This window comes from Bos grunniens, chromosome 9, assembly GCF_055505025.1.
Source record: "Bos grunniens cultivar Pamir isolate PY7600 chromosome 9, Bosgru_T2T1.0, whole genome shotgun sequence".
NCBI lineage: Eukaryota > Metazoa > Chordata > Mammalia > Artiodactyla > Bovidae > Bos > Bos grunniens.
Genome location: NC_141173.1, coordinates 90066805 through 90093195, shown reverse-complemented (window position 1 = coordinate 90093195; position 26391 = coordinate 90066805). Strand labels below are relative to the sequence as shown.

The 26391-nt window shown below is 43.0% G+C and overlaps 1 protein-coding gene across 23 annotated transcripts in view; it reads left to right on the top strand.

Moving 5' to 3' along the window:
* The window catches only part of SYNE1 (spectrin repeat containing nuclear envelope protein 1), a 500805-nt gene extending 476528 nt beyond the window's left edge, over positions 1-24277 (top strand). For 20 of the 23 annotated variants that reach the window (XM_086318390.1, XM_086318389.1, XM_086318388.1 and 17 more), the window contains 9 exons: positions 252-394; positions 2507-2633; positions 3380-3591; positions 6857-7057; positions 8497-8625; positions 10497-10709; positions 13355-13447; positions 14860-14918; positions 23297-24277. In XM_086318390.1, the coding sequence (XP_086174516.1) occupies positions 252-394; positions 2507-2633; positions 3380-3591; positions 6857-7057; positions 8497-8625; positions 10497-10709; positions 13355-13447; positions 14860-14918; positions 23297-23537 (1418 nt within the window). In that variant the 3' untranslated portion in view covers positions 23538-24277. The remainder of the gene's footprint in view (positions 1-251; positions 395-2506; positions 2634-3379; positions 3592-6856; positions 7058-8496; positions 8626-10496; positions 10710-13354; positions 13448-14859; positions 14919-23296) is intronic. The other 3 variants (XM_086318392.1, XM_086318391.1, XM_086318398.1) reach the window with 2 other exon arrangements.
* Positions 24278-26391: the final 2114 nt, after the last annotated feature.

Below are 26391 nucleotides of genomic sequence, written 5' to 3'. Positions count from 1 at the left end.
GAGGAAGCAGACTCACAGGCTGTGAGAACCTACTGTGTGGCCCCTGGGGCAGCACCCAGTCAGCTTGGACTCCTGGTCAAGCACATTCATCAGTCTAGTCATTTGAACTCCTAACCCACCAGCATGTCAGTACTAAATGTGCCTTATGATCACCCACACACATGCCATCTCTCTGCTGCCCTGCCTGTAGAATTTCTTAACCATCTCCTTGAATGTCAAGCTTATCGAGATTCTCATGGTTGACGCTGCAGGGGACCCTGGTGCCTTGGAGTCACAGATCCAACAGCTGGGCAAAGCCTTGGATGACAGCCGCTTTCAGATGCAGCAAACAGAGAATATCATCCACAGCAAAACGCCCACAGGACCAGAGCTAGACTCCGGCTACAGGGGCTACGTGAGTATCCGGGCCCTTCTTGATCCTCATACGTACCTGGTGATCACAGCTGTGTGACAAAGAACCATCTGTTTGTGGCATGAGGTCTGTGTCCGCTCTCCGCGTACCAAACTGCCCTTGAACTCATAGATGTGTGTGCAAAACAAAGCCCTGTTAGCAGGTTACCTTTGGTGCAAAAGTGGTCTGTGCTCAGCCCCCTGATCTACCTTAAGAACCAGCCTGTTCCTTTACACAGAGAACTGAAAGTGAAAGTGTTAGTCAGTCAGTCGGTAGTGTCAGACTCTTTTTTTTGACACTGTGGACTGTAGCCCGCCAGGCTCCTCTGTCCATGGGATTCTCCAGGCAAGAATACTGGAGTGGGTAGAAGATCCCTTCTCCAGGGGATCTTCCTGATCCAGGGGATCGAATCCAGATCTCTTGTGAAATCTTTCCACAGATTGCTTTGGCCCTGGAAGGTAACTAGGCATTCTTTCAAATTCAGTTAATGATTTTTCTGACCAAGGTTATGCTCGGAGCAGCTGGTATATTGCTGACATGGAATAGGTTTAGTTCTTTTCCTGGGTGTCTTTTGAGTCACTTGATGACCCTGGGATTTTTGTATTCTCTTGTTTGTTTTCTCATTCTGGGGAAAACAATTCTGACTAACAAGATTTGGAGAGAAGATGGCAAGAGATTGTGTGTATTACCAGTTCCATTTTTAAAGCTCTTTGTAAAGTATGTAATAGCTTTGCTCTGCTCAAGTTACTGACAGAATAACTTCCCAGAGAAATACTCAGAGAATTACCTGTGTTCTTACGCATACTTAAGCAAGAAGATTTGAAAGTAAATCTCTTCAAGGCCTTCTGTCATGTCTCTTCACACCCCTCGTAAAAGGCAAGAAAAATTAATTTCCCTAAGCCTAATGACAATTCACACGTACTGCTTTTTTGAAACCAGGGAAGAGAACTTTTTATGCTGACGTTAACATCCTCACAGTCACAGAAGAGTAATTAATTAATCATGAGTTTACTTCCTGTTCAATTTGGCCTCTTATCCTGACTTCTATTATAGTGAAACCTCCTTTTAAAAAATATAATACAGTTTCACAATGAGCGTGCTGAAATCAACTGAGATTATACTTAACACCAATCAAAAGCAATCAAAGTAACTTAAGAGCAACATGATTTGGTAAAGGCTTTGAAAGAAAACGTTATGATCACGTGTAACAGGCATGCCTTGAAATGATTTGTTCCTTTAGTCTTTGAATATGTGAATATTAAATATGGAGTTGGAAGCTTTTCTTTTGATGTCAGATTTATTCCCTTAGTATCTATTAAGCATTTCTTAGATTTTCTCATGAAACAGCTGGTGTTAATATTGTTTTATTCTTTTAAGCATTTTAATTACTTAATGCAAATAGATGCCCCTGTGAGATTTGTGGTAATATCACCGTTCCCACACTTCAGTTTAAGAAAAAGGGAGCAGCTTGCCAAAGACAATATGTTATATTGCCAGCTGGGAGCTCTGAGTGTTAAATCCCAGATCGATTTAGTCTGTTTTGATTCATAAATTTTAAAAGAAATTGGGAGGACTTGTGTAAAACCATGTGTGCCAAGTATATCTTCAAGGCATTGCTTTGTGTAAATATGAACATGTCACATGTTTTAGAAGCATGTTTTTGAACTTGACTTTTTTGTTTCCAGCAGAGCAGCTTACTCTTTTTTTTTTTTTTTTGGCTGTGCGGGGTCTTCATTGCTGCACAGGCTTTTCTCTAGTTGTGGCAAACGGGGCTACTCTCTAGTGAGGGTGCAAGGGTTTCTCATTGCGGTGGCTTCTCTCATGGAATACAGAGTCTAGAGCACGGGCTTACTTGTGATGCTTGAAGTTTAGTTGCTCCATAGCATGTGGGATCCTCCCAGATCAGAGATGAAACCCATGTCTCCTGAATTGGCAGGCAGATTCTTTACCACTGAGCCATCAGGGAAGCTAAGAGCAGCTTACTCTTTACAGAAAGGTAGCACTTAGCCACTGTCTCTTTTGAGGAACTCCAAAGATATTTTCCCCAGGATCTCTTGCACTCATGACAGCTTGAGAATTTTGTGACAAGGGAGCCTCTTTTCTGTGTCTAAACAGATGAAACTGCTGGGTGAATGCAGTGGCAGCATAGACTCAGTGAAAAGACTGGAGCACAAGCTGACCGAGGAAGAGGACCATTTTCCTGGCTTTGTTAACTTGAATAGCACTGAAACCCAAACAGCTGGTGAGTGTGTTGTGCTCTATTCAGGACAGAGTGAAATAGAAGATCTCAAAACACTCTGATGCCTCTGAGTTCCACTGTGTTGCTTACCTCAATCTATACTATTCTGTCCTGAGAACTTTCCTTCAGGTTACAAGGATCTCTGGGGACAGAACAAGAAGGTGAAAAATATCACAGTGGTTTTTCCCCATGTCCCATTTATTTTAAAGCATCATCTTTGAATCACTAGTCAGGAATCTTCTAGATATATGCCCAGTGCTCTCAGAGCTCTATTGCAGAAAGAAACCAAGAACTGAAAGTTATCTTCACCAACTTTATTGTTGTTGTTGTTTAATATCTCTGTATGTATTTATTTTGGCTACCCCGGGTCTTAGTTGCAGCATGCAGGATCTAGTTCCCTGACCAGGGATCGAACTCAGGCCACCCTGCATTCGGAACAGGGAGTCCTAGCCACTGGACCACCAGGGAAGTCCCGATGTTCACTCACTTTAATGCTATCACTTCATAAATCTCTTTACAGTGTTAAATCTTATGTAGCTGATTTTTTTCTTCCCCATCATTGTTAAAAATGCAGATAAGAAAAATACAGCCACTATCCTGTTACTTACAGCTGACAGCAATGGAAATGCCCAGTGGCATTACTTTCTTTTCTGTTTTAGAGTTAGCGCCCATGTCGGTTTCAAGCATTTCCTAAACATTCCATGTGGAGGAAAGCCCCTCACTCTCGTGTGCATGTCCTGTCTTGCCAGGCGTGATTGACCGCTGGGAACTCATCCAGGCAGAGGCCCTGAGCAAGGAGCTGAGGATGAAACAGAAGCCCCAGAGGAGGCAGCAGTTGGACTCAGATCTGAATAGCGTTCTGACCTGGCTTAGGGAGACGGAGGGCGACCTGGAACAGCTTCAGCGCCTACAGCTCAGCACCGACATCCAGTCCATCGCGCTCCAAATCCAGAAGCTGAAGGTAGCTGCTCTCGGCCTTTTCCATGGTGCCAGACAGAAAGCGGCCATGTGGAATGCCCGGTCAGATGAAAAACACCAGCCCTGGCTGTTACACACTGACATAGCAGTGGGCCAGTGGTTGGTGGAAGTGGACACAGATGTTTCTCCAGCCATCCCGAGTCAGAGTGTTCCTAGGAAGGCTTGGAAGAGTTGAGAGCTGGACTGAATTGCAGACCCAGCCCCATAAAAATGTGTATATGTTTTAGTCGCTCAGTCACATCCAACTCTTTGAGACCCCATGGACTGTAGCCCATAGGCTGCTCTGTCTGTGGAATTTTCCAGAAAAGAATACTGGAGTGGGTAGCCATTCCCTTCTCCAGGGGATTTTCCAGACCCAGGGATCCAATGCATGTCTCTTGCATTGCAAGCGGATTCTTTACCATCTGAGCCACCAGGGAAGCCCCTCATGAAAATAATCATGATTTAATGACCAGTTAAAATTGCATAAAACCTCCAGGTACCTCTGGGACCTAGTTAACCTCTTTTAAGGCAAACACAGCTATGGCCAGGGCCCTACAAGTCTATCTAGAGCTGGAGAGGAAGCCTGTCCTAGATGGTATACATATGAGTTTGTAGAGACCTAAGGAAGCCACTTGTCACCCTGGAATCAGCAGAACTTCTGAACTAGGTTACCATAGTGGCAGAAGCAATTTTCAGTGTAATGAATCCAGCTAAACAAAACCTGCGGAGTAATCCTGCTACAACACCTGACATTTCCATTTGATTTTGACCTTGTTGGATGTAGTACAGAAGATAACCTTCTCTAACTCCCTCTCTAGATCGTAAAAATCCTCTTCAGCCCAGCTATTGAGATGCATTGAGATGCATGTGTGGAGACTTTTGTAAGCATACTATGGATGGAGAGCTCAGTGTCTTCTTAATAGCTCTCTTGGTCCTGCCTTTTTGTTTGGAGAACGTCAAGCTGTGCTTTTCTTCAGATGTAGCTACTGGGCCCTCTAGACTCAAGGATTAAGCAAAACACACTGTCTTTGTGTCTCCCTGGTTTCTGTGTGTGCTGGTTTTCTTTGGGACTGATGTTTTTCTGCCTTGTTTTAGCTGTTATTTTGTTTTAAATTTTCAAACAGTGAAATGAGTCTTCCCGACCACTGCTCAGACTTCTTATACAGTAGCCTCTGTACCAGCTCCATCAATTTCAAGATGAAGCATCAGATGGGAAATGCAATTTATATTCTCTGGATTACTTTTTTTTTTTTTTTAGAGTGCTTAAATTACTTGAGTGTCTTTCCAGGAAAATGTAAGGCAGTGTTGCATTGTAATCAGTTCCTTAAAAGGTTGATGAAGCAAACATTGGCCAGAATCTGAGGCCTAAGTGAGATCAGGATGGAAAAGTTGAGACCTTGAAAGTCAGCCTATGTGATAAGAAAAAGCCACCCTCTTATCCATCCCTCCCCTATCTTTCCTATCTGTTTTCTGAGGATAAATATGTGGAATAACCTAGTACTTTCTACAATATTTGCAGATTTTTGTGCTTTTTTGTGATTGATTCTATATCATGGCATATTAAGAATCCACTTAAAAGTGAAAATTAAGACAAGTTGGAAACATAACAAATGGTGAGAATTATAAGAAAATGTAGCCTGGGTCGATGTGATCTATAGGGTCATTGACTCTACTTTGATCTGGGAACATTTAAACAGTACCAAGATATTCAGTGATTAATGTATAAGCTTGTACTCAGGTTCTTGAAATTTAGTTCTAGATTTTGGGGAAATACACACAGTAACACATCAGTCACCTGTTTGTTTTTGTTCTGTTTTTTGTGAAACCAAGCCAAATTTGTTAGCTGATCAAATACTATTTATTCTCTTTATCATCTCAAAAAGTCTGGCCTGTGGCAGAGGCAGTGTTCTCAGGCTGTGGACCACTGACTGTCGGTGCCTGTGACGTCAGAACAGCTGGAGGCCAGGGCCTAGGAATCTGCTTTCTTACCAAGCCGTGCATTTCATACCTATGCGCACAACTTTGAGTAACATTGTTTTCAGCAGCTAAGTCATGTCTGCTTCTTTACAGAAGCAGACCCCATGGACTGCAGCACTCCAGGCTTCCCCATCCTTCACTATTTCCCAGAGTTTGCTCAAACTCATGTCCATTGAGTCTATGATGCCATCCAGCCGTCTCATCCTCTGTGACCCTCTTCTCCTCCTGCCCTTAATCCTTCTCCTCCTGCCCTTAATCCTTCTCAGTCTTTTCCAGTGAGTTGGCTCTTCACATCAGGTGGCCAAAGTATTGGAGCTTCAACTTCAGCATCAGTCCTTTTAATGAATATTCAGGGTTGATTTCTTTTAGGATTAACTGGTTTGATCTTCTTGCAGTCCAAGGGACTCTCAAGAGTCTTCTCCAGTACCACAATTTGAAAGCATCAGTTCTTTAGCACTCAGACTTCTTTGTGGTCCAACTCTCACATCCAAACAAGACTAACTGGAAAAACCACAGCTTTGACTATATGGACCTTTGTCAGGAAAGTGATATCTCTGCTTTTTAATATGTTGTCTAGGTTTGCTGTAGCTTTCCTTCCAAGGAGCAAGTGTCTTTTAATTTCATGGCTGCAGTCACTGTCCACAGTGATACTGGAGCCCAATGAGTAGCATTAGTCTACTGAAATTGAATTTGTACGCTGGAACTAAGAGCACATTTCCTGCTGCTCAGAACTGTTGGACGATGCTGTGTTTGGTTTGTTTTGGTTGGTTTGTTGTTGGACTCCCATGGTAGGGGCTGACTTCATCCTGCTCTTTAGTTCACTGCCCAGGATCATCTTTGCTTCCTGAAAAGTTCCTTAATTTTATTTATCTATCCCTTTTCTCCCACTGTTTCTTAATCCCCATTCCTCAAACCCATAGCAACCATTCCAAAGTTTTAATCTTCTTTTTTCACATGTATTCCTGAAAAATGTGGATTTGTATGTGCACAATAAATTTTAAATTGCATAAGTGCTGTTTTGTAGCCTATAGCAATCTGTTTATGACTCTTTCACTTACAACTGTATTTTCTTAAGATCCATTTATGTCAGTAAGTCTATATCTGATCCAATTCTTTTAGCTCCAGTGTGGTCCCCAGGGGTGTGTACCTTAGCCATCTTGCTATAAGGCCAGTGTTAATTAATGGATCTTTTTAATTTGGGTGAAGCATTTCCGGAGGTCTCAGACTATATCTCTTTAACGTTTTTATTGTTGTTTTCCTTGTTTGATTGTTCTCCTTTCTCTTTGCAGGAGCTCCAGAAAGCTGTGGACCAGCGCAAAGCCATCATCCTGTCCATCCATCTGTGCAGCTCCGAGTTCACTCAGCCTGGCCGGGAGGAGAGCCAGGATCTTCAGGATCGTTTGTCCCAGATGAACGGGCGGTGGGAACGCGTGTGCTCCCTGCTGGAGGAGTGGCGGGGTCTTCTCCAGGACGCGCTCATGCAGTGCCAGGTCTGTGGGGCTTTGGGCAGGCCACGTTCCAGAATCCAACACTTCCAGTGTGGCTGAGTCTGTAACTCAATTTATCAAGATCACTAGAGGGATGCAGTTACTTCCCAAAGTCAGTATTCATGTGAGGTAACTTTGTGCCCAGTTTTCATTTTACTGGAGAATGTGTACATATGACCCAGAGTTGAAAAACCCCATGTCCTTTAGAATTTGCAAGAGACTATTCCCATCAATTTATCTCAGCCTCACCATTCCTCCTTTGACTCATTCATGTATTCATTCAACAGATATGTTCTGAGCACATTAGGAGACACCCAAGAGAGCATTACAAATGTCTACCCATTCATTCGGACACAGTTACTTGCCCAGTGTTTACACACATGACAGACACCGCACTAAGCAGGCAGGAGACAGCCCAGCCTTTGCTTCTGTTGGGCAAGATGGACAACAAAAATGCAAATAAATGCTTAACCAAGCTACTTCCAGATATGATAAGGGTAACCGAATGAAAGCACTTTGGAATGGTGAGCAGGGAAGTCGTATGAATGTTTGAGCTGACACCGGAAGGATGTTGCCATGAAGGAGGTCAAGCAAGTGGCAAGTCTCAGAAGCAGGAAAGGGCTTAGCATCTTCAAGGACAGAAGGAGGCCAGAGGCCAGAGTGAGGCCAGTGTGATCGGAGACAAATGGCCAAGAAAGATCCAGGAGGTGGTCAGGAGACAGATCATGCAGGGCTTTGTGGGCAGGGCCAGGAGTTTGGGTTATAATCTGAGCAGGATGAGAAGCCTGTATTCCAGGATTGTAGCTGCCCCCAAGAGTAATAGCTGCTTGAAGCAGGTACCCAAGCTGTGGCTTCCCTCATCTCTAGTTTAGCATCTCCCACCATGGAGATCTTCCATAACCATACCTTGATTAAATGAACACATGGATGTGTGGAGAGAAGGGATTGAATTTAGGCCTTCAAAGATGGAAAGATTTGGGGCCATCCCTGGTGGTCCAGTGGCTAAGACCCCGTGCTCCCAGTCCAGGGGTCCCGGGTTCAATCCCTAGTCAATGAGCTAGATCCCATATGCCACAACTAAGACCCAGCACAGCCAAATAAATATATATATATTTTTTAATGTTGGAAAAATTTGAATACAGGAGGAAGAGAGAGGAGGAGAGTTCTTGTCTCCAATCTGTGTTAGAGCCCTAGGAATTCAATATTTGATGCCAGTTTTCCTTATGTCTAATTTTTCCCTAGAGTAATAAATTAGATGTTTTTTGGTAAGAACTTGAACTCAGATAATTACAATAACTTCAGTGCCTTGCTTAGAAAGGAGTTGTGTATAAGATCTGAAAACCAATGGTAGGAATTGTAATGCATGGGTATTTAAGCTGTGAGAGAAAGAAAAATGTCTCATTCAAGACGATTTTATGCTCCATATTTTATTTTTTCCATAGGATTTTCATGAAATGAGTCACGGTTTGCTGCTTATGCTGGAGAACATCGACAGAAGGAAAAATGAAATTGTCCCCATTGATTCTAACCTTGATGCAGAAATACTTCAGGACCATCACAAACAGCTTAAGGTGAGATATGTGGGCTTGGACAGCCTCTGCTTATGTTATAGTTGGTTGTGCTTGTTTACCTTTCATGTTGTAGTCTCTTAGTCTTTTTTACCCCTCATGATTTCTCATCTCTGTGAAGCAAGCATGTGCATAGAAGATGGCATATGCTGGCTTTAGAATCTTGTTCTAAAGCCATTGCTCATCTAAAAATCTGTCTTCATCTTTGTTTTTTTTAAGCTAATTTTTTAGTAGACTTTTGTAAAAAGTTTTTTTTGTGAGACATTTTTTTAAAGTCTTAATTGAATTTGTTACAATCTTGCTTTTGTTTAATGTTTTTGGTTTTTTGGCCACTAGGCATGTGGAATCTTAGCTCCCTGACCAGGAATCAAACCCACATCCCCTGCATTGGAAGGCAAAGTCTTAACTGTTGTACCACCAGGGAAGTCCTCAGATGGTCTTCATCTTAATTAGCCTCATTTTATCAAGGCAGTTCTATTCTTATTTACAATTTATTTCTAATTTAAACTTTATATATTGAATCTATGTCACAATACTATTTCGGATAACTGATAATAAAAGGACATTAAATCTATTAAAATAGAGAATCTATTAAAATAGAGACCATTAAGGATTCTTAAGAAGAATTAAGTATGTAGATTCAACTTCAGTATCAAGTTTTCTGAAATCTAAGACAAGGGAAACATGGTAAGTTAAACGATTTTCATTACCTGACAAAAAGGAAATATACTAGTTTTCAAGGAATAGGAAACTTTTTCTAGTACTAAATTCAAAAGGATATTTGCAAGATTTTTGTGTAGATTCTTATGCAAAGAACTTCGGACAATATAATGTGCCATATACTTAAGTGATTTTATGGAAGATAAGGAAGCATATTTGAGTTCCATTAGGAGAAAATAATTTGCACTTTGTCACTTTCTGTATTTTTAAAATGCTATTTCTTAACATTTAACACTCACAGTGACCTAACCAACAGAATTGGCAGCTTTTAGTTCAGTACTATAAAGGTCTTAGAAACCCAGAGGAAATAGCTATGCAGCTACATTTTCACCAGACTTTTGACCTCAGACATTAAGTTGTGAGTGATGAATCACCCGTATACCTTTTTTAAAAATCTCAAATAGATATCAGAGTATACCTCAACCAAGCTGAGTTTTTCTGCATTTATATGTTAGTTTTACTTTTCTTTTTAAATGATTATTTTATGGATCATTTGCATAATACTTTATATTTTAAATAATTTGACATGTGTTCACCAATATGCAGTGGTGAATATTGGTGAATTGAATAATATGCAGTATTACTCCAATAATACTGTGGACCAGGCAGGAATTAATATCACCATTTTACCTAAAGGAAATCAACCCTGAATACTCATTGGAAGGACTGATGATAAAGCTGAAGCTCAGATATTTTGGCCACCTGATTTGACGAGCCAACTGATTGGAAAAGAGACTGATGCTAGGAAAGACTGAGGGCAGGAGGAGAAGGGGGTGGCAGAAGATGAGACAGTTAGATAGCATCACAGACTCAACAGACGTGTATTTAAACAAACTCCAGGAGATAGTGAAGGACAGGGGGGGCATGTTGCAGTCCGTGAGGGTCACAAAGAGTTGAACTTAGTGACTGAAAAAAAAACCACCACCAAACGAGAAAACAGATCAGAAAGGTTCAAGGATTTTATAGGATGCTTTTTGGGAGAGGTAGGATTAGAACATATGTCCCTGATTCCCAAAGGTCATGGCTGCTATATCCTTCCTTGTGTGATGCTTAGGTATAATTGTCCACTGAGTTAAAGTGATGTCATCCTGCACATAGGCACTTTCTCCAAGTATCAGAAATTCTCAGAAAAATATTTTTTATTATATTCTTAGCAAATAAGACATGAGCTGTTGGAATCTCAACTCAAAGTGGCCTCACTGCAAGACATGTCTTGCCAACTGTTGGTGAATGCTGAAGGCACAGACTGTTTAGAAGCCAAAGAAAAAGTCCACGTGATTGGAAATCGACTCAAACTTCTCTTGAAGGAGGTCAGTCGTCATATCAAGGAGCTGGAGAAGTTATTAGACATGTCAAGCAGTCAGCAGGTAAGCTCTCAACAGACATCATTGTGTCGAATTTCCTGCAGGAGACCAAACAAGCACCATCTTTATCCATTTCAGAAAGACTCTGAATGGAGTACTTGTCAGAATAGAGTGTCTTTTCTTTCAATCACTGCTCTTACAAATCTGGCTCAAAATAAAAAAGCGACTCGAAAACTTTCGTTAACAGGACACTACTTTTGATTCTGTTACATCCGAAAATCCTCTTGTAACCATTACTGCTGACCCTGTTAGCACCACAATTGTGGCATTTTATTTTGCCCAGTTTATTTAAGAATGCATGTGCTTTCAGTAACACAGCTAGAGGAGGTCACAAGCCACTGGCACACATGAGTTTCGTATTCAGACCTTAGAAGGCAGGAATTCTCCTGACATAGATGACAGTTAAGTCATAAGAAGTGTTCTCTATTAGCTTTTATTTATCTATTTACTTGTTTGTTTCTCTCTTTATTTATTGGTAAATCTACTGCATCGTAGTAATATTGTTGGTTTTAAGAAATGCTTTTGCAGGTAAGACTTCAGACATTCACTTGTGAAATCCTGTCATGAACACACAAACACGCTGTAGGCGAAAGAAATATCTACTCCCAGTAACAGCAGGTGCCAGAAACAGTACAGTTTCTCTGATGCTAAAAAGGGTGGCTGTTGGATGACCAATGTGCTGTCTCTCCAGCCTGAATATCCTGCAGCTCTAAGGCAGATTCCATCACCCACTTCATGTCAGTCCATTCCCGTTACTGAGAAATGATAAAGCTTCAGTTCAGTTCAGTCACTCAGTCGTGTCCAACTCTTTGCGACCCCATGAATCGGAGCGCGCCAGGCCTCCCTGTCCATCACCAACTCCCGGAGTTCACTCAGACTCACTTCCATCGAGTCAGTGATGCCATCCAGCCATCTCATCCTCTGTCATCCCCTTCTTTGCCTGCCCCCAATCCCTCCCAGCATCAGGGTCTTTTCCAATGAGTCAATTCTTCTCATGAGGTGGCTAAAGTATTGGAGTTTCAGCTTCAGCATCAGTCCTTCCAATGAACACCCAGGACCAATCTCCTTTAGTGTGGACTGGTTGGATCTCCTTGCAGTCCAAGGGACTTTCAAGAGTCTTCTCCAACATCACAGTTCAAAAGCATCAATTCTTTGGCACTCAGCTTTCTTCACAGTCCAACTCTCACATCCATACATGACCACTGGAAAAACCATAGCCTTGACTAGATGGACCTTTGTTGGCAAAGTAATGTCTCTGCTTTTTACTATGCTGTCTAGGTTGGTCATAACTTTCCTTCCAAGGAGTAAGCGTCTTTTAATTTCATGGCTGCAATCACCATCGGCAGTGATTTTGGAGCCCAAAAAAATAAAGTCTGACACTGTTTCCACTGTTTCCCCATCTATTTCCCAATGAAGTGATGGGACCAGATGCCATGATCTTCGTTTTCTGAATGTTGAGCTTTAAGCCAACTTTTTCCCTCTCCTCTTTCACTTTTCATCAAGAGGCTTTTTAGTTCCTCTTCACTTTCTGCCACAAGGGTGGTGTCATCTGCATATCTGAGGTGATTGATATTTCTCCCAGCAATCTTGATTCCAGCTTGTGCTTCTTCCAGCCCAGCATTTCTCATGATGTACTCTGCATATAAGTTAAATAAGTAGGGTAACAAATATACAGCCTTGACGGACTCCTTTTCCTATTTGGAACCAGTCTGTTCCATGTCCAGATCTAACTGTTGCTTCCTGACCTGCATATAGGTTTCTCAAGAGGCAGGTCAGGTGCTCTGATATTCCCATCTCTTTTAAAATTTTCCACAGTTTATTGTGATCCACACAGTCAAAGGCTTTGGCATAGTCAAGAAAGCAGAAATAGATGTTTTTCTGGAACTCTCTTGCTTTTTTGATGATCCAGCGGATGTTGGCAATTTGATCTCTGGTTCCTCTGCCTTTTCTAAAACCAGCTTGAACATCTGGAAGTTCATGGTTCATGTATTGCTGAAGCCTGGCTTGGAGAATTTTGAGCATTACTTTACTAGCGTGTGAGATGACAAAGCTTCAAGTGACCCAGTAATGACAGAGCTCTTAAATACCTAGCTATTAAAACATAGCTATTAAATAAATAAATACCTCTATTTTCTGGAAAGCCCAAACTACAACCAGGAAAGCCCAACACAGTAGAAGAATTAGGTTCTGCTTTTACTGCAACTGTCTGATTCTATTTTTTGTTTGTTTTTTAAACTGGGGTATAGTTGCTTTACAGTGTTGTTAGTTTCTGCTGTCCGACTAAATGAATCAGCTATACGTGTACATACATCCCCTCGTTCGGGGACCTCCCTCCCACTCTCCACCCCCACCCCACTCCTCTGGGTCACCACAGAGCGCTGAGCTGAGCTCCCTGTGCTATAAGGCAGAGTCCCACTAGCTCTGTTTTACACATGGTCATGTATTTATGTCAATCCTAATCTCCCAGTTCATCCATTGTGGCCCCCACTCCCCGCCATGTCCACACATGTCTTCTCTACGTCTGCATTTCTATTCCTCCCCTTCTCTTTTTCCCAAAGATGGGGATGGGGTGGGAAATACTTTGCAGATCGCAAAGCCACCATGGCTCTGGGACGTGACATCATTAAGAGCATCTGTTTCTCACGTAGGATCTGTCTTCCTGGTCTTCTGCTGACGAACTGGACACCTCAGGATCTGTGAGTCCTACCTCGGGAAGAAGTACCCCAAACAGACAGAAAACGGTAACTTCCCACGGGTTACTTTCAGTTGGCCCAAGGGAGGGAACACGGGGGCGCGACGGCCTTTGTACCTGACGCAGGGTCCAAGGGCTCTCCCCTTGCAGAGCAGGGGTCCTCAGGCAGCGTGGGGTTGTCACTCTGTGACACGGAAGAGCTCCATTTCCTCAGTCCTGCCTTGAACCCTCTCCACAAGCACTCAGGAGCGAAAAGAACAGTTCCGTTTTTCAGAAGAATCAGGGTTCAACGTTGCAGTTCATAAGCAGGGAGACAAATTATTTTTCTTGCTCCAAGGGCCATTTCTAATACAACGGTGCCCCTTGTCCCTTTGGCGGCCCCTCCCTTCAAACCACCACCGCCATAGTCCACCTCAGAAAGGTCGGCTCCACATAGAGGGGCGCCTCAGGCAGAGGTGGACAAAACCGAGCATCTCACGAGACCATTGAGTTTATAAGACCAACGGGGGTTCTGCTGACTCTCAAGCAGAGAAGCTCCTGAAGGTGGTCTTGAAGGTTTTCTGTGACTGTATTGCCCCCAGAGTGGCACCAGCTCAAGATAACTCACGCACAAGGCCTGTTATGGGGCTGTCTCCCTGGCACACAATGAGGAAGAAAAGACCAGTTTTGGCCCCTGCTACCCTCTCTACCTTGATTTCTCTGTGTAATTAGAGGCTCGTTTTTCGTTTTGTTTTTTTCTTTTTTTTTTGGTCTGGCTTTATGATTATATTCATTTTGATTATCATTCCATTTCTTTACTTTTTAGAAATATTGATTTCATTTGTATTTTTTGTTATAAACACTTAAATTCTATGCTGATAAATGTTATTATCTTTTTAGAATTTTTTTTTTATTTTTACTACATTCACTAGTTTCCTGTAGATCCTAGTTTAAGAATGTGAAGGAATACTGGCTTTTCAAGTCAAATTTTAGCCTTTATTTGAGTATTTAACTTATTGAGTCTTCATCACTATACACAGAACAGTCTCACTTCATCATTATTTTTGACCTACCTGCCAAGAATTGTAATATTGTTCCAGTGTACTGGAAGATGAAAAAATATGTAAAGTATATTTGAAGTCCGTAACGTAACATATTGCAGTTTATATTCATTGTAATTAAATATGCAGAGATCTTTCGGTGGTGTAGTCATTTATGTTTTTACCACAAAAAGGGGGGAAATGTACCCTCTGTGATATGCATGCCAAACCACCATCCATGTTTCTTCAGTGATGAGTAATATAGATGTTCATTGATTTTGCTTCTTCAACCAAAGAAAAGCCAGTTTCCTTGATTCGTGGGTACTGATCATTGCATTTGGTTTATATTTCCTTTGCTGCACTTTTAGTTTTCATCAGTAGCTCGTCTTTATTTGCCTGGACTGAACATTCTTCTTTCTTTACCCCTGTTCATTGCAAACAGCCACGAGGCAAATGTAGTCTCTCACAGCCTGGACCCTCTGTCAACAGTCCACATAGCAGGTACCTTATTCTCCTGGTTTCCACACTGTTCTAGAACTCCAAGAGGATGATGAAAATTGTCCATGATTTAGTCAGGCCTCTATTTGGTCTGCCTCAGGGTAGTTGAGAAACTACTCTTTTCAGTCCACACCCTTTCCTAATAAATTGAGAGAGAATTTTCTAAGTGGAAAGTACGAGAAAATCTCAGAGCGTAAAATATTTGGACCCTACCAAAATTTTGTTTAACTATACATAGGCCATCCAGTACTTTTCATCCAATGATGTTTATTCTGTGTCCTCATAAAGATTCAACGTCACTGATGGCACAGTGCCATTTGATTCATGGCAGAATTTTATCATCCTCTTTATTTCTAGATTTTACAATAAGATAGGTATAGATCAATGAATTATTTTACCATCCCCAGAACCCACAAATCTGAATAAAATCTACTAACACCCCCAGCTTTTTATTTTATTTTCGTGTTTTATCCAGATGGTGGGTTTTGGAGTCTCAACATGGCAAGTCCTAATCTGATATCACTTAAAATTTATAGGCACCTTCTCTCTTCTGCTTCTCCTAAAACTCCTCTTCAGCCAGCACACACACTTACCTTCCTGACCCTCGGCCAGCTCTTTCCCTCCGGAAACGAGCAGTCAGTCTCCCCCCCGCCCGGGGACCTCCAGATAGCCTCCTCACAGCTGCCGCTCTGCTTTACGCCTGGCTTCCAACAGTCCCTGTCTCTGCAGTTAGTGATGCTTTGCCTTCTTCGTTGTCGGTGTGACGTCTGTGCCCCCGGCCCTTTCACTAATCAGTTCACATTTCCCCAGACAACTTTTTGAAAATACTGTCCGTGGAAGCTGACTCTTCATTCCAGTCGCCAGAAGTTCACTTTTAAAAGTGGTTTGTCTCACCACTGAGCTGGAATCTCAGTTCCTGGAAGGAGGGTGGGGGATGAGGAAGCGCAAACAGGCCCTGAGTCAGAGTGTTAGCTTTCCAGCTGTGTGCTAAAGGGACCAGCCTTTGCTTCTAGTCGTTTTCACTCAGCTGTGTAGTATAGAACAGATCATGATCTGCTTTCTGGTTTTAAGCTTCCCTTCACTATGTTTTGCTTTTTTTTTTTTCTTTCCCTTTGGTTTGGTTTGATGACAGTTTTGTGGGGCTTTTTTTTGGGGGGGTGTGGTCTGTAACAAAATATCAATAATAAAACATGAATGGAGAAAAACTCATGGGGATTTTTGAAGATCACGATGGGCTTCTCCAGGTGTGCTGATGTTTTCTTAGCCCCCTATAAAAAAGACATCATGTACTGTAGAGAGATCACTGTTTCATGAAGTCCATCTTCTCGCCACAAATTACTGATGTGTCATGGACAGAGACGGGGCATCCTGTCCCCACAGTTCCTTTAAGGATACCAGAGACACACTCTGTAGTTGACGTAAATGATGGTGATGAGAAGGGGAAAAGCTCTTATGTTATTAGTAGTATCCATACTGGTAGCAACCACCCTTTGGTTCCCAATTTCCCCTGTTCTTTCAGACAGCCACCCGGCCTTATGAAATGTCAAAGGCCTCATTTCTCAGGGCAGCAAGGGCTTCGACACATTTCCTAATGGGGCTTTGCAGCTGGGGCAGCCACGTTCTCAGTGTGACATCCGCAAGGTGCCTTCAGCTCTGCTCTGTCCAGCACTGTTGATTAACATCTTTCTGAGCACACAGCACGGTGTCCACTTTGCTGCTTACAGGACCTGAAATACAAATGATCCTCACCTGAATGGCAAACGTTGGCAAACACCTTGGCAGGCGGATTGTGGTTGAACATTCTTGGATCCTTAACTCCTTGGCACCTCTCTTTGGGGTGCAGCCACGTGGACAATAACATGGAGAGTCTGCTGGGAAAGAATTAACTTCTCTCACAATCCAGGCTGTCACGGTGTTCCTTTACATTGGACTGGAGATTACCTCGCGTTTGATCTTGCACTGGCCCAGCAAACTTCAAAGGTTATTGCCCAAGCACAAACAGTTGAGAACGTTGACCGCAGCCATCTGTGATGGGAAAATTTTCGGCATGTATTCTTTCTGAGAGCAAAGAGGCTGACTTGAAAGAAGCTGGGTATTTGTTTGAAGGGAGGGTTCTTATATTCTTTTTGTGGTTTAAAGTCAGATATTAAGAATATCAGTTGTTTGCCTGCTGTATATTTCAGATTGATTCTAGAGCCATTGTCCTCTGTTCTCTTACATGATATTCTAGGGCTAACAATGGACTGATACCAGTGTTTACCATACACCTACTACATTTAGGCCCAGGACCCACAAAATTAATACAATATGGTTCGTGTCATAAAAGAATAGTGATATGTCAGAATCTAGGGATCCCCTAAATCAAGACTCTTTAATATTCAAAACATTTGAAAGCATACATTCCTAGTAACTATTCAGAATTTTTGAGATTAAACATACTTAAGATGCATGGCTTTTTGAAGCCATGTTTATGATGGCCCAGCTGACACTTTTTCTCCAGTTTTGATGTGAAATTATCTAACCTGAGAGCCAATTAATGTTCAAAATTCTACTATAGATTAGTTGAAGTTCACACCTGGGAAGATTTTACTCCAATTTCCTGCAAGGCAAAGGAAAAACTCCTCCGTAGTCTGCATAGAGGGAAATGATGACTTCATTCCAAAGCTGAGAATTGTAACATGTAAATCTTCCCTGGGCCTCTTTAGTCTTTGGCACCTTTTACACAAAGAGCTGAGACAGAATAAGGGGCGAATGACTGGCTGAAACACTGAAACAGAGGGGAAAAAAGACTTCATTTTAAAATGTGTTCGAGGGAGCATTTAAGCAGGCACAGTGGGGTTTTCACACGTACATGAGGGCCTCACTGTAAACACTTCAGTTTCTTGTGGAATTTTTTTTGCAAGTCTTTTCTGTCCTCCTTTGGGGATTTATTTATTCAAAGCTCTCAAAGGCCTCAGCCTAAAACAACCTTGCCCCCGAGGCGGTCGGACACCCTGGCATAGGACAGTTAGTTATAGGGCAGGCTCCACTGTGTTTCGTGTATATTTTGAGGTCTGCATTCCCAGTGTTTCCCGGGAACAACTAAGACACTTTGGAAAAATATATCACCTCTTTGAAAGTACTGCTATAAATCAGGGCTATTTCCCTGGAAGAAAAGGCTGAATCTAGCAATATCCCTGAGGGTGTGAGTCAGCACACCCTTGCTTTAATCATACAGATAAGAATGATAAGTTGATGACATTTATTTAGCATTTAGTGTATTCTAAGGACCATGCTAAGCGTTATATATCTGTTATCTCATTTCCTTATTTAATCCTCCCAACATGTTCATTCCCAATTTTATAGACAAGGATATCCGGAAATAGAGGCATGAAGATATAGAATTTGAAACCAGGTCTCTCTTACTTTGAATCCTAGCTTGTTAACCACTCCACCCAACTGCAGGCTCTTAATGGGTGTGTGTGTGGGTGTGTGCGTGCGTGTGCATATGTGCTCAGTCACTAAGTCATGTCCGACTCTTTGCAACCCCATGGACTCTATAGCCCACCAGCCTCCTCTGTCCATGGGATTTACCAGACAAGGATACCAGAGTGCGTTGCCATTTTCCTCTCTAAGGGATCTTCCCAATTCAGGGATTAAACCCGCATCTCCTGCATTGGCAGGCGATTCTTTACCAATGCACCACCTCCTGAGAGGCTTACTTGAAACAGCGGTTCCAGGGCTGGGGCTACCGTGGGCTGCCTGAGATAGCTTTGGACCAGCCAGGATATTCATTTTGGAATAAGGGGAGACAAACCCTAAGTTGATTCTGAAAATTTGTCTTCTGAACCACATACCCAGGGAATAAAGATCACTCACACAAGAACAGAAAAGATCACAGACAACCTGATATTTCCTCACAAAATTTTCTATTCCTCTGCTACCGGTGTTTGCTCACAAGTTACAAGATGAGTCGAAAGTGTCTTTTCATTTGTGTTTCAGTGACATATGCACAGAATTAACTCATTTTATTTCCTTGGTGATGTAAAATTTTTGAGATGAGTTGCACCCCACATGCACACTCACTCCTTAGGCTTCTCACAGCCCTTCTGAGACTTTCTTTGCTGTGGTGTGTTCATAGGCATGGGCTTCCCTAGTGGTTCAGCTAATAAAAAATCTGCCTGCCATGCAGGAGACCTGGGTTCGATTCCTGGGTTGGGAGAATCCCCTGGAGAAGGGAAGGGCTGCCCACTCCAGTATTCTGGCCTGGAGAATTCCATGGCCAGAGTGCCCACAACTACACATATTTTGGGAAAGAGATGAAACAATGCCTAGGCAGTTTTTTTACCCTCAAATTTGAATGAGTGAGGGGAGTAAGAAAAATTATAAAATAAATGTTTACTTGTAGAGAATAAGCATGTTTTTGCAGGACAAGGTTACCCGAAATATCTCCATTGATTAAGTTCCTTAAGCGAGCTTACACATTTAGTTTTTCCTCTGTCAACTCAGCCTCCACCACATCTGTTTGTAGAGTAAGGCCCTTGGAGAGGGAGGAGTGAGAGATTTTTGTTCTTCCTCCTGTCAGATTCCCCAAGACTCTTGAAACTTAATTGAATTTAGATTAATAGATTAAATATTAAAAGTACTCACTTACTTGGTATCATTAACCTGCTAGTATTAATACTAGAAGGGACAGGTTCATCCTAAGGAGAGAGAACTTTGGGACTGTTGAAACCTTAGTAATTGCCCCACGCGGGCGGCATTGTTTTCAGTAGACCAACTGGACATTTCCAAGAGCAGTCAAGTGCATGGAAAATCACTAAGCACTGTGTGTTCTCTTTGTCCCCATCTTAGCCCATTATTTCTACCCAGGCTGGCATTCTTCAACATTAGAAAGCTTGCACTAATTAAATGTTGATACAGAATGCTCTGATGCTGTTAAATGTGCCATGTCCTTCAGTAGACTGTGGCATCTGAGCCTGTCATCCAAAGATGGTGACCTTGTCTTGCTTTTCTCAGGAGTGGACTAGTCAATGTGTAGCCCTTGTTTTGATCTCGATCTTTGGCTTAATTGTTCAAAGAAGCTAATAATTGACAAACAGGCTGTTCAGCTCTGTCAGTCAGATTCTTAATGATATGCATGAATCTGCCCATCACTAATGTCCTAAAGTGTCTCCTAAAGAAAAAGTCAGTTTGAAATCTCCCTCATTTTATTCAGATACTGAATAATAAGAAACATGGAGCTCTCTTTTGTTTTTAAGTCATCAGATAGCTGACAGGTGGAGAGTGTTGTTCACCAGGGCCTATTTTCAGATCATTCAGTCCAGAGCTCATGGGTGACTGTCTCATCCTTCTCCAGACACTTTAAACCACTGAATTCATAAACTGTCAGAACCAAGAAGTTTTTAGGAGATTAATGCACTCTCATCTTTGCAAATGAGAAAACTGAAGGCCAGAGAGATTAAATTACTTGCCCACAGTTGTACAGCTGCCTCAAAATAGAATGTCCCTGTGTCCATATCCTGACTTGGTGGTCTCTGTAAAGCTGTGAGGCTTTATGATTAAAAGCATTTATTCTAGACATGAGGAAACCACTCATCTCCAAGTATTTTAAGATATTGCCTTCTTTGCCTCTACATGGGAGATACCCATGACGTAAATATGACCTGAATGGCCTTCATTCATGCCACCAAACAGCAAAATATTACAGAGACATGCTGTTGGAGCTCTTCCTTTTTTATATTTTTTACTTTTTGGCTGCACCTTAAGGCATGTGGAACCTTAGGTCCCTGACCAGTGATCGAACCTGTGTCCCCTGCATTGGAAGGCAGAGTCTTAACCACTGGATCACCAGGGAAGTCCATACAGCTCCTCCTTTAATTGTCAACTGGGGCACGTGATTTACTCTATTTATAAAGCCTAAGTTCTAAAAGTTAGAATACCAGAGTTGAAGTTTTCATTCTATGCCATGCTAGCTGTGTAACCTCGAGTGGGTTGCCTAACCTCTGTGCCTCCTTTACGTCGGCTATAAAATGAAGGTGGGACAGGAACACCAAGGACTGCTGTGGGGATGAAGTGAGAGACAAATGCTTCTGTTATCCAGCAGTTAGAAGAGTAAATGTGAACTTTTGTTAGTTATTTATCTACAAAATCAGAAGATGGATTACCTACTCTAAGGCTTTATCTCAGGACGAATATTTTACAGTTAGGTAGCTAGAGAAAGTTCTAATTAATAGATATGTGACAGACTTCTTTTATGCCCTGGGTCAGGAAGATCCCCTGGAGAAGGTAATGGCAAGCCAGTCCAGTGTTCTTGTGCCTGGGAAATCCCATGTACAAAGGGGCTTGGTGGGCTACAGTCTATGCGGTCACAAAGAGCCAGAGGAGACTGAGCGTGCACGCACATAGCGCATCTTCACAAAACAGTGTTTCTGAGCATTGGTCCTAGCAGAGGGCAGTTAATCAATTTGACCACTAGATGGTGATTGAACTCTTGTGGCCTCCCAGTTGGTAACCTCTTTACATTCACCAATTACTGGAAGACATAAAGTGCATAAAACATGGAGCTTGCAAGTTGGAAGCCTGTCTAGTCTAATTTGAAGGATTTGAAGAAGAGGTTGTAGCATAGAGGTGAAGTCAGTTGTTCAAGGTTTGTAGACCGGAAAAGAACCCAGTCCCAATTTAGGCCAGGGGTCTGTTTTTTTCAATCACGCTCTGAGAGCTGCTGCTCAGAGCTTCTACGGGGCTGGTCTAGACTGTTTGTTTCACATATTTCTTTGTGAATTTATTGAAAGAGTTTTGAGTAGTCCCTCTGTTCCCTTTTAAGGGGATTACTTCTGTTTTTTATCTTAACATTTTCTTTGGTGCCACTCCTCACTGATACCAGTGTAATCTGGCTTCCGAAATTAGTGGCTAATAAGGTAGCTCTGATAGCTCAGTTGGTAAAGAATCCGCCTGAGATGCAGGAGACCTCGGTTCAATTCCTGGGTCGAGATTTGCTGGATAAAGGATAGGCTACCCACTCCAGTGTTCTTGGGCTTCTCTTGTAGCTCAGCTGGCAAAGAATCTGCCTGCAATGAGGGAGACCTGGGTTCGATCCCTGGGTTGGGGAGATCCCCTAGAGAAGGGAAAGGTTATCCACTGCAGTATTCTGGCCTGGAGAATTCCATGGACTGTATAATCCCTGGGGTCTCAAAGAGTCGGACATGACTGAGCGACTTTCACTTTTCTTTTCAAGGTAGCTGGAGACTGTGTTTTCTCATGAGATAAGCATACAGAGTGACCAATACAGTGTTCGTACCTGTATACCTCTCCTGTGGTCTCACAATCAATGCCCTTACCATCAAACCATTAGAGAATTCAGACTAGGTGTGGGGAATGAGTCTCCTTGGTACATCTGTTCTTTCTGCTTCTGCAATGTTGTGTGTGTGTGTACACAATTCCTCTTGTAAATAACATTGCTTTCCTCCTCTTCTGCACTAGTAACCAAAACATTAATGGATGCTTACAAAGAGAAAGCAGTACCCCCCACCCAGAGCCTATTTCCATATTCAGTGTTTCACAGGCAGTCTTTCTTATGAATTCTGAAGTTCATGCTTCATCTCTAATGCACTGTTTCAAAAGTAGATGGGGAAATTTAAGAAGATAGGAAAATGTGGAACATTGGGTCTAGAAGGAGCTTTCAAGGCACAATCTATCTTCAGAAATAGTGTGTCCGTTTCCCAAATTCATGGAGCCAGTGACAGAAGGATCACCCTGGATTCAGTATCATTCAGCACCTGTGTTGTGTAGACTGACTCCACTGCCACACTTACTCTTACAGCCTTGGAATCCGCTAATATTAGGCCAGTCGCTGACTCAGTGCAAGATGAAACCAGGGTATACTCTAAGGTTAATTCAACTCTGTGGGTCTGTGCAAAATGACTGCAGCTGTCCTTGTCCTTGCTACACGGACTCTGGCACGTCCAGGACAGCTAGACGGGAGGAAGACCTTGTGTCATCCCGACAGCCACTAATTGTGCCTAATGTTGCTCTTGATATTCTTACACCAAAAATGTACTGCATCAAACATCTACATTTTAATTATCCCGGGTCTACTTAATTTATGCTGGTAGAGTGTGTGTAGAGCAATTATCTTTGTTGGAAAAGGTTTTGCCAAATCGAGGGGTGGAATTTGAACCCAGTTAGTTACCTTTAACCGACTAAATGTCTGCTTTCCATCAGTGCAGTTTCCAAACAACTCTTCATTTGGTGGTGGGTAGGTCACCTGGGTTTACTGCAGAAGGCTGGCAGCTAACTGCCAGGTTGGGTTGTGTTCAGCCTAACCAAAGGGGAGGAAGCATACAGCAGCATCCACCCAACACTGGGGATACTTGAGTTATTGATGTCGATTCTTCTCTCAGGTCCATAAGAGGTGGCTCCGATTCCTCCCTTTCTGAGCCTCGGCCAGCCCGGTCCGGCCGAGCCTTCCTGTTCAGAGTCCTCCGAGCGGCTCTTCCTCTTCAGCTCCTCCTGCTGCTTCTCATTGGGCTGGCCTGCCTAGTCCCCATGTCAGAGGAAGACTACAGTTGTGCCCTCTCCAACAATTTTGCCCGATCATTCCACCCCATGCTCAGATACACCAACGGCCCTCCTCCTCTCTGAACCAAGCAGATGCTCTCTGCAGCTTGCTGTTGGTCGCCTAAGGAGGAATTTGGCCCAGGGCAATCCCAAAAGAGCAAAGAGAGGACGTGAGTCTTGGCGGACGCCCTCGTTACGGCAGCTGACGCCCACCTCCCCCTCCCATGTGTGCAAATCGCAGCTTCGGAGGCGACGGTAAATGGTGATGGGGGAGGGCACATAGAGGACAGAAGCTGGGAAGAAATTCTGGTTGAGCCTCAGCACTCAAGAGAGTCAAGATTTCCACCGCTCCCTGGACACGTGAACTCTGGGCCCTTGGCCCATCCTGTGTGTGCCCAGGGACTTCCGGAGACCATCTGGGCAGCTTTCCCACAGTGCTGCTCCATCCGTTCAACAAGTGATGCTGCCTGAGCACCATGTTGGCATCGAACAATCTACCAGCCAACCAGTGCTGAAGAGATTTGAAGACCCTGTAACATACAGTTTTTAAGAGCTTATATGGCAGCTTCCTTTTTACCTTGTTTTCTTTGGGGGCATGATGTTCTAACCTTGCATTAGAAGCACAAGCTGTAAATCTAAAAGGCACTTTTTTTTAAAGGTATAAAGAAACATTGGATGTAATAAATAAAAATCATGGAAGGCTTTATGTGAAAAAAAAGTTGAATGTTATAGTAAAAGAAATGATATTTATGTATGTACAGTTTGCTAAAGCCAAGTTTTGTTTGTATCAATTTATTTGCATTTATTACAGATACTATGAAATATTTTGTCTGTGCTTTTTTTTCCTTCCGAAAGAAATGACTCTGAATTTCCCTATTAAGCAGGCACTTCTAAGAATGCAACTTGCTGCTGCTGCTGCTAAGTCACTTCAGTCGTGTCCAACTCTGTGCGACCCCATAGACGGCAGCCCACCAGGCTTCCCCATCCCTGGGATTCTCCAGGCAAGAATACTGGAGTGGGTTGCCATTTCCTTCTCCAATGCATGAAAGTGAAGTCACTCAGTCACGTCCGACTCCTAGTGACCCTATGGACTGCAGCCTACCAGGCTCCTCCATCCATGGGATTTTCCAGGCAAGAATACTGGAGTGGGTTGCCATTGCCTTCTCCAGAATGCAACCTGAGTTATCTTTCTTTTGTAGAATAAATGAAGCTGAAACATAAGTGTATGTTAAAAAAAAAAAGGAAAAAAGGATGAACAGAGGTAGTACATATTTAGACAGAACTCTGGATAACTTCTCCCTTCTCCTTCCACAGCCAGTCACATCTCCCAGCTGTCTCCCAGGTGCCTCCCAGCATCTTTCATACCTTTCCTATTCTCCTTTCTTTTCTGTTCTCCCTGCACAATTGGAGGAACCACCTGTAATCTCCTGACTGAGGCCCCTTCTCCATTCTATCCCAAGGTTTACCAAAAAAAACACGGGAATATCCCTGAAGCACATTTCCATTCAGACCCCTTCTTTGCTCCAGAATCTTGTTTTCATCATCTAGCGGAGGAAATATAATTTTAGTTTATCATTCAAGTCCTCAGATTTTATTCTGTCCATCTCATCTTGCCAACTCATGGCTCTCATGGAGCTGTTTGGTGCTCGTGGTCATTTAATCCACCGTTGAATAATCAAAGGAGGAAGATTTATTTAAAATCCAAGTTTCTGGCTTCTCTTGCAAGTGGAAAGCTCACATGTCCTGGACACATATTCCCACATGACAGTAATGGCTGGAGTGACATGACCACTTCCTTTGAAGAACAAGAGGAGACAGTTATTACACTTGCGCAAATGGCCTGTGAGCCTCCCTCATTACCTGTACCAGCCTAACTCCCACAGTTATTTAGTTTACAAATCCTGCTCTACACTGGGAATTTAAACCCGACTGAGGCACTCAGAATTACCTGGAATTTCCTTCCATAGTTTTCATATTGTTCATAGCCTGAGTACCTTCTTACCTAGGGGTTCAGAGGTTTTTTTTAGGCTTTCTGATTTCTGGGCTCACAGCAGACCTTCTAATGAAGTCTCTGGGGGGTCCAGCCTGGGAGCTGACAGAAGCCTGAGATGGTTTTTAATCCTGTGAAGTGAAAGTCGCTCAGTCGTGTCCAACTATTTGCGAACCCATGGACTATACAGTCCTTGGGGTTCTCCAGGCCAGAATACTGGAGTGGGTAGCCGTGCCCTGCTCCAGGGGATCTTCCCAACCCAGGGATTAAACCCAGGCCTCCTGCATTGCAGGCAGATTCTTTACCAGCTGAGCTATGAAAGAAGCCCATTTTTTTGTTGTTGTTGTTGTTGGTTTTTTTTTAAAGTCCTACTAACTGTTGAAAAGCACTCCTCTATACCATCTTAGCTCCAACATTTTGTTCTCTCTACTCATTCTTTCCTGCCTCACAAGACTCGGCTCACAAGCCATCTCCCTGTTGCCTTTGCAGATCACTGTTAGACTGACTTCCCTGGACTGAACTTACCTCCCATGGTGTACTCCTGCTCTATATTGTCAAGTTATTCCTTCTTTCCTGCTTAGGGAACAGATCAGAGGTGAGATGTTCTTTTCTGAAGAAGACACACACCTGTGTGTCACGATTTCTGTCTTTCTGCTTCTGGGAAGGCTGTGAGCAGTGGTGGACACTGGAGTTGAAGGATGCTCTGTGCCCTCATCTGAGGTGGTTCCTCTTCAGTTGGGCTCTTCCCTCACTTCCCAGTCACCCCGGCTCCGGGTACCTGGAGGCCCTGGGCTGGTTTCTAGAGCAGTCTGGGCTTTGAAGAGACATGTGTCGCCAGCTATGGAAATCACCACACAAGGACGCATCAGTCATGGTGGAGGCCAGCCCAAGCCTTCAGAGTCACTTCTCCACATGGCAGTTAACTGACTTAACTACTCATTCCCCATC